The 12566-nt window shown below is 43.3% G+C and overlaps 1 protein-coding gene across 2 annotated transcripts in view; it reads left to right on the forward strand.

The window, feature by feature from the left end:
- The first annotated feature begins 2005 nt into the window (after positions 1-2005).
- The window catches only part of LOC306828782 (carboxyl-terminal PDZ ligand of neuronal nitric oxide synthase protein-like), a 155103-nt gene continuing 144542 nt past the window's right edge, over positions 2006-12566 (forward strand). For both annotated transcript variants that reach the window (XM_079351435.1, XM_079351436.1), the window contains exons 1-2: positions 2006-2478; positions 2802-2873. In XM_079351435.1, the coding sequence (XP_079207561.1) occupies positions 2374-2478; positions 2802-2873 (177 nt within the window). In that variant the 5' untranslated portion in view covers positions 2006-2373. The remainder of the gene's footprint in view (positions 2479-2801; positions 2874-12566) is intronic.

The following is a 12566-nucleotide window of genomic DNA, read 5'->3' on the forward strand; positions in this document are numbered from 1 at the left end:
TTACCACCAACATCAATCCATCACTCACTCTATTTCTCTTATATATGCCAAAAAGAATATGTGCCTCTTCTTGATTCTATTATTTCAAGGGACTCGAATCTCGAGACCTGAATCTACTAATAAGCAGGCGCTGGGCTACAGTGTCAGGGAAAAACTTCCTTGAACAGACAGAAATCTCAAGCAGAGCTAGACCAGTCCAGTTTCTTTGACCAGTATGAGCTCATCAAGCAAACGACAGCTAGGAAGGGAATAAATATTAAGTGACAGAATTTGGTAGCATATTTTAATGTCTTTGAACCCATAACTCCTCCAATGGTTCAATCATCCCGCTGCAGTAAAAAGCCCTCAGGACGCCATTAGCAGCAGTGCTTTGTATATTTCCAAAGAGGATGTGTGAGTGTGAATTACTGCTGCCCCACTTCCCCTCCCCCTCCCCTGCCTGAGACCACCTTTAGGGTAGGCGCTGCATCTTTCCTCCCAGGGTGACACAGATGGTTTGTGCATTATACAACATGAGAAAACCTGCATGAAACATGAACACACGCTCGACTGCATCCACTGACCACATATCATCGAGGTTTACTGGAGATGCTTTTATTCCAGATGCTTGAACAGAAGGTGTGGAGGATGCTTGGTGTTAAGGATCTCTCTCAGATTACAAACAGCACCTGCAAATTGTCACTGCACAAGATTTAAAGTGGGAGGACTCCATTAACGTCAGGCATTAATCCTTTTTCTTTTGCGTTCAGTATGTTGGGAATTGTGTCAAAAATTGAATGAACATATTAAAATATAATCCCTTTTCTGTGGCATTGTTCAGCAGCAACATTCTTAAAAGTCCCATTTTAATGTTACTGGACCTGCAAGTGTTTAAAAACCATCCTCTCAAAATCGTCTTGATTTTTATTAAAGAAAATGTGTTTCAACCAATGGGATGTTTAGAGCTTTTTAGCACCGTCTTCTCCTTTGGTTTATTTCAAACTTCATCAACTGAGTGATATCTGTCATTAAACAGAGTACTCAATATTTTGCTAATTATAGCCAAACTGATCTTGACCGAAGGCCAATTAAAGTGCATGTAACAAGAATTTAGAAATAAACTATAAAACTGCGTCCGGTTCTTTTAAATTGGAGCTTAGGATGGATATTATGAGATTTCAGTAACTTGAAGTTTATGTTGCGCATCAAGGAGTAATATTTCTTCAAATCAAAAGTTGATTAGATTTGCTTTGAAAAACTCAGTGGAATATGCCTTTGTTTCAATGTTAAAGCCAAGAAGCATCACTTCATCACTTTTTCTTGATCAGCATTGTTTATGGTTGCTCTGCAGGTGCTAGCCAAAGTGACCACTAGTTGGTAGCCTTGTCCTTTTTATTGTTGTCAGGACAGCGAGAGATCACTTCTGCCCCATCTGAGAAAAGTCCTACTTTTTGATTCTCATTAGACTAGACTGGATTATATTTTACTTTTTAGGTTGTAAATAACCATCTGTCTCATTTGTTTTTTCATCAATCATCTAGACATTTTAGCATTTACACAAACAGGTCATTTGTCTCCCTTAGTGTCTATTTAGTTCTAAAAAAGTTTCAAAATTTGCCTTTAATTAGAACACTATTCTAAAAGGCTCAACTACAAAGGGAAATGGAAAATTAGCATGTTTTTGTTGACAATGTTAAATTGCATCGCCCTTATCAAATAAAATAAAAAAAAATTCATAATGTTTTTATTGTATTCCTAACACAGTCAGTGTTTGCAGAGAAGCCTCAAGGCTGCACCACACCTTAGTTTACATGTGTCCCACAGGTTCTGTGTGTGTGGTTTATTTATTAGCGCGTGCAGGGGGTGGGGTGGGGGGGGAGAGGGGGCAGGTACCAGACTTCGGGCCCCTCCTCCGTGGAGCCACGGTGCGCTTGTGTTCCAATGGAAACAGGTGGGATCCCCAGACTCCTCCAATCACACCCTCCCTCCATGGCAGGGGGGGGGGGAGGAGAAGACTCCGGGGCAGGAGGCAGGACCAGACCGAACAACTTCCACACCCACCACAGAAAAAGTCGGGAAAATACATCTGTCCGCGCGCATGACGCTGTTCCTTGTATCCTGTGTGTGTTTCTAAAGCTGTTAGAGGGAATATCAGGAGGGCGGTAATTCACCGGAGCGCTTGCGGAGTACTTGTCGCCACTTGGCCGCTGTTGAGGACCGTGGAGCTGGGTTGCAAAGCTGGGACGCTTCGCAGCGATGGAGAGAACGCACTAACCGGATTTGAAATTGGATTATCCTTTTTTTTTTTGTTTCAAACCGACCCGGGTTGTTTTCGGTTGATATTTTTTTTTCTTGATCACCTCATTGTAGTGTGGAGTAGGACACACTTTGAAAATGCCTGCGAAAACCAAGTATAACCTCGTTGATGATGGGCATGATTTGAGGATCCCGTTGCACAACGAGGAAGCGTTCCAGCATGGGATCAACTTCGAGGCAAAGGTAAACTACAAGCCACTCAAAAAGTGTCCACACCAAATACAGAAAGTGTGGTGTGTTTCTAAGTGTTGTCTTCTGTGGGAAAGCTGTCGAAAACAACCAGCCGTATTCACTGTGTTTTTTTATAAAAGGGGAATTAAAGGTGTTCATAACATGGACTGTAAATGACTTAATTAAGTCGACTTTTGGGAGACTTGATTACGCACTCAGCTTGTTATTGACTCCTAAGCATTTTTGTTTAATGCAATAAAGTGAAAACAAACTATTGTATAATTAATGTCTCGTACCTGTCACCCCCCCCCCCCCCCCCCCCCCCTTGACAACAGTATATCGGAAGCCTGGACGTGACGCGTCCGAGCAGCCGAGTGGAGATTGTGGCTGCGATGAGAAGAATACGGGTGAGTGGACTCGCTTTCTGATGAAGCCTTTCTTTGCCTTTTCTCCATTATCGCCCACTATGTATGTGTTGTGGAAGGCGACATGGTGTGTTTTAGCACAACTGTGGTCTGCTTTATTCGGCATATGAATTAACATCATCTTCAGTCACGGAAAGAATAAACTTTTTTAAAAGATTTCTTTTCATATAGGCTATGGTGGAGACTGTGGGGGAGAAAGTTTACAAGAACTTTTATAAAGTTGCTGCTTTCCAGCGCTGAATCGAAGAGAATACCTTGATTTTTTTTTTTGAGAACATTCCCCTTTTTAATGATGAGATCTGATGAGAATATCTCTATGATGATATTTAACTGCATGATTGTTGGACTTGGTGAATCTTCAGAGACATGGCTCGACAAATCATCAAAATAAGGCATTAACTAGTGTGAAGCTGATGATTGGACACACCAACTCTACTGTGTTATCACTGAGATACATTATACAGTGTCAATGTGAGATGTAAGATCCCGTTGACATCAAATTGTGCAGACTTTGTAGTGCCTGCCTGGGACTTGTCTTGCCTGGCCGGAGGTTGGGTCTCCCATGTGCTCCATCACTGCTCTGAAGTTTCCTTTGAAGCAGTGCACTGAAGTGTGAGCCCCTCCTCCCCTTCTCTCTCTCTCTCTCTCTCTCTCTCTCTCTCTCTTCTGCTGCGTAAACTTAAGATTTACAGCTTTTTCAGCCCCAGAAAGTCGACTTAATCTTCATCAGTGTGCCTGCCAGCTTGGCAGCAGTTGGCTTAACAACCTAATACAAGTTTGTGCCAGTGGTGTAGAGGTATTTGAGGATTATAGTGATGAAGTGGTAGGTGTGCTTGGATTTATGGATGATTCCTGTAAAAACACACTCACAGACAGAGAGAGAGAGAGAGAGAGAGAGAGAGAGAGAGAGAGAAAACAAAGGCATCCAAATTGTTTTGTATTTTATTACCTAATTATTTAATGAAGTTTGAGACCGTCAATTCCCTTTTTCTGGCATTTTAACGAACCACAAGTTTCTATGAATCGACTGGAAGCAAGGCCAGGATGTGCTAGACTTTATCTTCATGTGACGCATTCACACACACACACACACACACACACACACACACACACACACACACACACACACACAGCCGAGCATAAGGTGCAAAATGTTCTTCTTGCTCTTTTCAGAGGAGTGACCCGGTCCTATAAAGTGGACCTCCCAGTGTGCTGCCATGGCAGCTGTTGTTGTTGGCAGGAAGACAAACTTTGGTTTGGCTCCTTGCAGTGTGAAAATGGTTTGACACCGGTTTAACAACACAATAGAGGGAAACCGCAGGTATCCAGCATGGAGGGGAGGTCACACTGAAATATAGCATGCAAACCCAATGGGAACTAAATGTTCACTGTGTTTCGACATTTACACTTTAGTGTGTGTATTTGAAGTGGAGAGTTAGTCCTTTTGCATTATAGAATATCGGATTGAATATTTTGTATGTCACCATGTTACATTGAAGAAGGAGGATCCCAAATACTGTATTACACACGCACTCCTGAAAGTATCCAGATAATTTAAGGAGGACTGATCCAGATCCACACACTTACAACAGAAAACCTAATGCAGCCGTTGAAGTACGTGAACAGGAGATTGTAGCGGTTGCATCCATACACCTGATGCACCGTGCAGCAGCCACAGGATGTAATGAAAATCAGCCTCTGCTTCGTCAGATGAAGGCAGACATTGAACACAACGACACTGCTGATTCTGGCGAGATCATGGATGATGGTTTCGGCAGCTTAATTTCTAAACTTATTAACTTTTTAATAAAAATCTACCCTGACACTGCCTGAGACTACAACAAACACACTCTTTCTCGCCACTTTAAAAAGTTCTGCAGGGAGAATGAAACAACCACACGCTTGTCGAGTTTCTTGCTTTTGTGTAACTTTTGATTCCTTGCAGAGTTTCTGAGAGAAAGTTTTGTAAAACGATGCTCCCTACAGCGCCTTCTCTCTCTCTCTCTCTCTCTCTCTCTCTCTCTCTCTCTCTCTCTTAGATTCCTATCTGCCTCTCTTTCTGCACAGTCAGTCAGAACTATGCAGGTTGCCAGGCACCCAGTGGATGTATGGTGTCATTGTTCACTGTGTGCATGAGTCACCTGTAGGCCAGGAGCTGATAGCAGAGTAATGACACGACAAAGCAGGAAGTAGTCCCTGACAGTGGCGTGACATGTGCGGCGCTGCTGTTTCTGTTGTCATATTATTTTCAAACACACACATTCTGATACACAGAGAAACACAACTCTGTGCTGTGCATGTTTTTCTTGAAGGATAGAGAATAGACGGATGCAGATTGGAAAAGTTGGTGAAACTCCCCTGCTGTATGAAAAATGTATTGATTGAAAAGTGTTGTTTACATCGGGTATTCTCACTTCTGTGTCGGACTTCAACTCATATTGACTTAAATTCATCTTTTAACATTACAACACATTCACAGCTGACATCTCCTGGCTTTACTAATGCAAGTAAGGTTAGTTGCTCTTTAGAAAGTGTGTTGGGTGGGTGCTAAAAATGAGCTCCTTCCTGCTGCTTTGAGGGCGCACTCGCACAAGGCAATCTGTGCCGTACCTAAACACGCTTCACCTCTAAAGTCCAGTTCGTTTGACTAGCAGAAGTGCTCCGATCAGTGCCCAAGCATGCTACTCTTTCTTGGCCCGCTTGAAAGAGGTGTTCAGTTCATCCAGTGGGGGAATGTAGAGGGGGGACAGTGGTGATTAAGCACGCTACGGGACAATTTAGCCTCGTGTGAGTGTGTCAGAAATCACCACAGACTTTAGGCAAACTTTACACCTGTCTGTTGTTTGCTCATGGTCAGACACTTAACCCACCCTGACGATTACTGATGACCTTTTATTGTTGTGAACGCATGCCGCCATGCTCACATGGGACCTGTCAGAGAAGTGGTGTTTAACTACACCAAAATGAGTCTTTCCCAAGTTCTTAAACAAAAGATAGCTGTTTCACTTTGAGTTTCCTCCATCTTTGTTAACCCTCTGACATGAGTGAGCCTCACAAAGAGGCTTTTTTTCTCACTCTCAGATGAACATGCTCTCTGATAAAAAAGGGCGTCTTCGTTTACATGTATTATAATAATCATCATCTGGCCTTAGTCTGATAGGGGCTCATCTGGTTTAAAGAAGAGGAGACCTTTAGAGCGAATTAAACGGATTAATTTCTCATTAATCTGTCTGTGCTGGGTTAACTGACCATAGGAAGATTTAGACGCAGCATGGCACGAGGAGATTAGACGTGTCTGAGGGGAATGAGAGGGCACGGCAGAAGTGCCAGACAGAGGAGAGTAAAGACGTTCAATAATTTGTTCTTCTCTTCAGCTAACTGGTCGAACTGTGCGGACGGCATCTTTTAAACTTTAAGTAACGTTATCAGTAATGTTTCTTTAATATAGTACGGCCATTTTATGATTTCATTCCGTAAATATCTTACAGAATGGTCCTTTAAATCATTAAATAGAATTTACCAGCCAAAGTCTGCATGATGTGGGCTTAAATCCATATAAACCGAGTTCAATAAAGAGAGAGGTTGAACTGTGTTGATCATTTGGATGACATTGTAACCAGTGGAACCGTTCTGGCTATTTTCTAAAAAAAAAGAAGAAAAAAAATCACCTCCCACTTTTTAAAAAAAATTTTTTTTAATAGAATTCTTCAAGGAAACATTCACATGTGTTTTGTACTGATTTGAACTATACTGTCAAATCAATTGCAACCTCCTTCTAATTAGTGCAACTGGAGTTAACCTGCCTCGCTTTGATTGACGTTAACAAGACTCAGAAGCTCAACCCCGGGTCCAATTAATCCACCCTGATTAACGCGTGCAGAGATGGCTGGCATGGAAAAAAGGAAGGCCTGCGCGCTCTTATCATCGGTCGAATGCACCGTTTCTTCCTCTACTTTATGATGAATGCATTTCTCCCACACACTGCTCTTCTCTGCAGCCTTCGATCCACAGTAAGGACGTGAGTCAGAACTCCCGGTGTTTTTTGTTTTAGATAATGAAACCGTTTTTCATGATTTCATCCGACGTGACATAAATGAATGACATGCAGACGTTAAAAAACAATTTTCCTCTTAAACTCTCTGCAAAGTGGCTCCGTTTATTTGAAACGGTAGAAAAACTCTTTGGAGCTCCAGATTTGACTGGGAAATGTATCCGAAGCCACAATTCATGAGGCCAAACGCTATGGGAACTCAGCCAGTCCCAGTTTATTAACAGCTTAGCTAACTTGGCTGCCACTCTCCGTACATGCCTGTGTCCCCCCCCCCGTCCTCGCTCACCGCAGCGACAGCAGAGCAACAGATCTGTGTGTTGAACACATCAGAGGAACAGACGATGCTGAATCTCTCTCTCTGAGGAAGAAACACTGTCATGTCAGGTCAGGTCAGAGGGAAACACACTCACGTGGCTCTCAGGCTGCTGCTGTCTGCACCTGTCATCTGCCTCATATACACACTCACCTCTGGGCTCATCTAATCACATTATACACCTGGAGATCGAGTGGCTGCAGGAAAAAGGAGAGTGACGCTCGCACAACTTTTCAAGTGCTCTTTGTGTCGTTGTGTACCGGCCTTCTGCACCGCTCCCTCTCTCAGTGGATGGTACTTTGACTGAAGGTGCCCTTCACTCACAACAGGAAAACTTTTCATCCCCTGAATTGCGCCCTTCAGCATTGACTCTTTGTGCTCAGAATAAGATGATCTCATTTTGTTTTTTTCATTCGATTTTCCTCCAGTTGTTTCCAACTTTGTGAAACTCTAGAAAGATTCAAATCACTTTTGAAGAGAAGTTTTTTTTGCCATGATGAAATTGTGATTTTTCATCTATAAAACAAATAGTTCAGATAATTAATTTATCGGTTTAATCCTTTATTTTATTTTTTTTAGAAAGAACAGTAATCCTGATTCTGTGATTCCAGCATTTTCATGTTTAAAACTAGACATTTAACAACACAATATTTTGGTTAAAATCTGCCTCAGCTGCAGCTCTCAGCCTGTTGTATAGGTTGACTTAAAGCTGAGACAGGATCTCCAACATGGCCGCTGCTGCCGGTGGGCCTCCTGAGCCCCCTGCAGTCACAGATGGATGACCTCACATCTATTTTCCTTTGCTTGTTGAAGACCCACAGTTTTCCTCCAGACAAGTTGTCTTTATTTAAGTTTCATTTTGTATTTTCTTGATCTTACTAGTGAACACATCATGATGCTTTGAATATATCTACCACCCACTCAGTCATTTCTCTTCACGACTGGTCAAGGCTCCGACAAGCCCTGAGTGGCATGCTGTTCAGTGTTCACACACATCTTCACTCTCACTCTCTGTGTTACAGAAACAGCAAAGAGCTGTTGATGTCAAAACAGACAGAGTGAGAAAGTGGAGGAAAGGTCCCCCCCCCCCTTCTTCAAAATCACATTTTTTTAAATTTCTCGTTCCATAAAAGCGGTGATGCATTTACTTGCCCTCTACTTTGACTTGTGAGTCATCCTGTCCTGCCTTATTCAGATATTTTACCTTGAAAGAAACTTACAAAAAAGCAGGGAGGAAATCTCAGCATCTCTACCTCTGCATTACATTTTCTTTTTTTCATCCTCCTCTCTGCTGTTTCGAAGTAGATAAAGATCCAGGCTACACTTTTTTTTTTTTAATGAAGTGCCTTTCATTGTTCGCCTGAGCTCAGATGTATTGTTTAAAGTTCTTTTTCCTCACAGGAGGTCACGCAGTTGAAAGTTCAAAAAAGGGGAGCTAATAATGACCCATGCATGCTTCGTTACCCTCCCTCCCTCCTTCACTCCTGCTGCTCCTCCTGCTCCTCCTCTCTGCACTTGAGGCTCTCGGATTGATGGATCAGTTGAGCATGATGCCCGTTTTTGTGTAGATGATGTTCATGTGTTCTTCAGCACGTTTATCTCCACTGTGGATACTTTCTCCCAGGCTGCCTTGCTGTAAGATAAGAAGGCTGGCTGTAAATCCCACAGAAGGGGCGTGTTCTTTAGACGTGGCTAATGCTTAACTCGCTTTATTGTTCAGCAGGTAGTAAATAGATGGTGGACTGCTGACAAGCTGGCAGCCTGATGGAGAGTAAGTCACCCTGTAAACTCTGCCTTTGAATAAGCTCTTCCAAGATGAATTTAAAGACATGCATGCCTTAATGAAAATGTTTCGTATCAGTCGTCACTGGCATGTTCAAGTGTTTTTGGTATCCTGTCTGTAACCACTTGAACAACCATGTGAACACATGTATAAGCCTCCTGCTTGGTTCCCACACTGAACGCCAGTGTTTCTTCCTGTTGGCCCCGTCTCTGCAGCTCTCTTTACTTCCCCCTCTGTTCTCTCCTTCCTTATGCCACCTTTTCTCCCCTTTTCATCACCTTTATTCTCCCTCCTCCACTTTGTAGCTTGTTCAACGAGACACCCCCCCCCCCCCCCCCCCCCAACGCCACCCTCTTCCTCAGAACAATCTAGTAAAGCCCTCACATTGTCCTGCCCTTCATCAAGGGCCGAGCACACATCAGCTGATTCACGAGTTTCTTTTCTTTTCTTTTCCCAGAAAGAGGGGAGGAAACTTTGTCAACGCCCCCCCCCCCACCCACACACACCCACACACACCCACACACACACACACCCACACACACCCACACACACACACACACACACACACACACACACACACACACACACACACACACACACTTCTAATAATTAACGTCCGCTGTGGCTTTGAAATGGCATCTTAACATTTTGATTCAGAGAAAATTAATTCACTTAGGCGAACATTTCCAAGAGCTAGATCTTCCAGGAAGAGAGATTTAACTGCTGTAAATGTCGCAGGACATTTTTTCTTTCTTTCTCACATCTTTGAAACTTATTAGGCTTTGACTGCAAACTCAAAGACGATTAACCTTTTATGACAGCATTTATAGCAGTTTTTGTGGAGATAGCTCCTATATTGCATCGCTGAGATGTTCCACGCCCCCTCTCCTGAAAGACTTGGAGATAAATTGGGTATGCAGTCGAGGTTTGTGCTCTGAGCAAGGCGGCCAGACGGTGATGATTCAGGAGGTTTTGAAAAAGGGGATTTCTTTTAGACTCTTGCTACTTGGTCGCCCTGCAGCATCAACATGGGCGGCTGTGTCCGGAGAGATGCAGCGTTTTGTCAGGGAGGAAAGCCTTGGGAAGCAGGGAAACGGAACATGACTGATATCCATCAGCTGTCTAAACTTGTGTACCTGCAGTCATCTGGATATAGCTGAAAGTTTACTTTTCTTAAAGGAGACTTCCTTCTGAACCTGCGTACAGAGCTTGAGTCAACCCATTAGTCATTTTCCTGTCCCTCTTCCTGCATCTTCTCCCATCTCCAAGCCCGTCACAGTAGGTCTGTGAAAGCTGTTTCGTCACGAGCCTGGGATCCTACCAAAGAGTTCGGCCTCTTCTTAGGACGTTCTTTCTTCCCAGTGTAACTTTTGCTGCTTTGCGAAGGTGCTCATGAGGGATTAAGCCGGGTCTTTGTGATATAGCAATGGCGAAGGTCTTTCACCTGCGTATTGGTGCTATACAAATAAAGATTGATTGATTAATAAGTGGACGATGATCAAGCCTCTAAAACAATGGCTCTCAACTGGAGAGTCGCGTAGCTGCTTTCACTGCGTCGCAAATGGGTCTTCTGTATTGAAAAAATGGTGTCAAACATTCAATGAAGTTCAATGAAGTGTTTCTTTCTGCTCTCAAATTGTATCGACCGTCTCTGGTCCAATCTGTGTAATTGGTTAAAAAAAATATCAGAAATTTAGGCCGTGATTTTTTACGAAGGAGTTGGTAATGGGTCCTGAGGGAATACAAGTTGAGACTCACTCTCTGCTCTCCAATAGATTCTATATGCACACAAACAGTTGGCTGCTTGTCTACAATAAAGATGAGATCAGAAACATTCACACTTCCAATCAAGCAGCGTGGGGACCGATTCTTTCGGTTGCTTCCTGTGCTGTAGTTGATTGACAGGTGGCTTTTTAAGGTGGTTTTTAGAGAGCTTTCATCTTGTCCTGACTCGCGACATCACCAGTGAGGAATGCTTTGAAAGGTTGAGGTTGTTTGATTTACTCCGTAGTGCAGACACAATGTACAGGCCTTTTCACTTCAGCACATTTCTGTGGAATTCATTTGAGCTTCTTATAGACCCAGGAGAGACTCTCTTCTGTCACATACATACACGCCTGCATCCCATGCATACATTACCCAGAAGGTCACCTTCCTTTAAGCTTAGTTATTACAGATAAAGCTCTCAGATGGAGTTTGGGGATGCAAAGAAGCAGTGCAGCTAAGCTCTATGTCTGCAGAAGAAAGTGACTCTTTTCTCTCTTGTAAAAAATGAAAGATCCTTTATTGTATCTGATGCTTCACAGGCTGACCCCTTTTTGTATCATCCTCCTTGGAAAGCATGTGCCAGTTGCTGTCATGTTTCCCCTTGGTTGAAGTACAAGTGTGTGTCAGTCAGTCAGCTCTGAGGTTGCATGTCGCATTGTGACGTGCAATCTTAGATCGACGACTCATGTAAACACTGAAGCCTCTCAAGCCTCCGTTTTTTTTGTGTTTTTTTTTATGTGAAACTAGGCTAATTCAGAAAACATGTTGAAAGCTTCCTAAATTCTGCTGCAGCACAATCGGTGTCTCCGTGCACTGTCGCCGGTTGCACATATTTAAATGTATGCAGTCATTGAGGGAAATCTGCCTCATTGCAAAAGACAAAGCAGTGCTTCACAGCCACACACGGAGTGGAGACCAACATGTCTGCTAAAAACAGCTTCTCTTACCCGAGCTTCAGTGTGATCAGGAAATCAATTCCATCACTGTACAACTTTGAAAATAATGCGTTTTTCTACACAACTCATTGATTGGCTGATGTGCATAGGTTAGCTCCAGCCCTGTTGTTCTGTCAGTGACCATGTTGGTCTGAAGAGTCGGTGTGAGACAGGTTGCATGTGCGTCTGTCTGCCACCCAGAGGCTCATGCTTGAGGCGCTGCTGCAGAGGTGTGAGAATGTTTTTTGTGGCTGGTGTATACGAGCTGTTTCTGGCCGGGGGTGTCACTCCTCCGCTGCTCCTCCACCTGTCTTCTTCAACACCGGGTGTAATGTGTTCATCCCTGTGTTTGAACGATGACCTCCAACTTGATTTTGTTGTTTGGAAAAAAAGAGGAGCCGTTGTCCTTGGTTCTTCTTCTGCAGTTTTTTCCCTCCACACCTGAGCTGACAGAAAAACAAGCAGTCAGACAGCGATTACACAGAGGGTTTGGCACCTCTGGCAACACTTCTGCAGGATTACAAACAGCTCACTGACAGACCACACACACGCATGATTGACATCCAGCTTTTCAGCTTAAGGTCCAAACCCTCTAACGCCTGATTCAGACTTCAACAGCCACCGCTTCCAATTATTTTTGCCGATAGTCTGCATTAAATTAATCACTATTTTACAAAATTCTGCAAAGAGACCCTTAGCACCAGGTCAAAGCTGAAACATTTTCAAAATGTAAAACCTTAACAGATGCTGATAATGTGACCTAAACATCACGGCACACAGCTTTTTCTACTCATTCCCCTCCTTTGTGTCCCCTCATTCTTTCTTT

This window comes from Symphodus melops (genome assembly GCF_947650265.1).
Source record: "Symphodus melops genome assembly, chromosome: 8".
Lineage (NCBI taxonomy): Eukaryota > Metazoa > Chordata > Actinopteri > Labriformes > Labridae > Symphodus > Symphodus melops.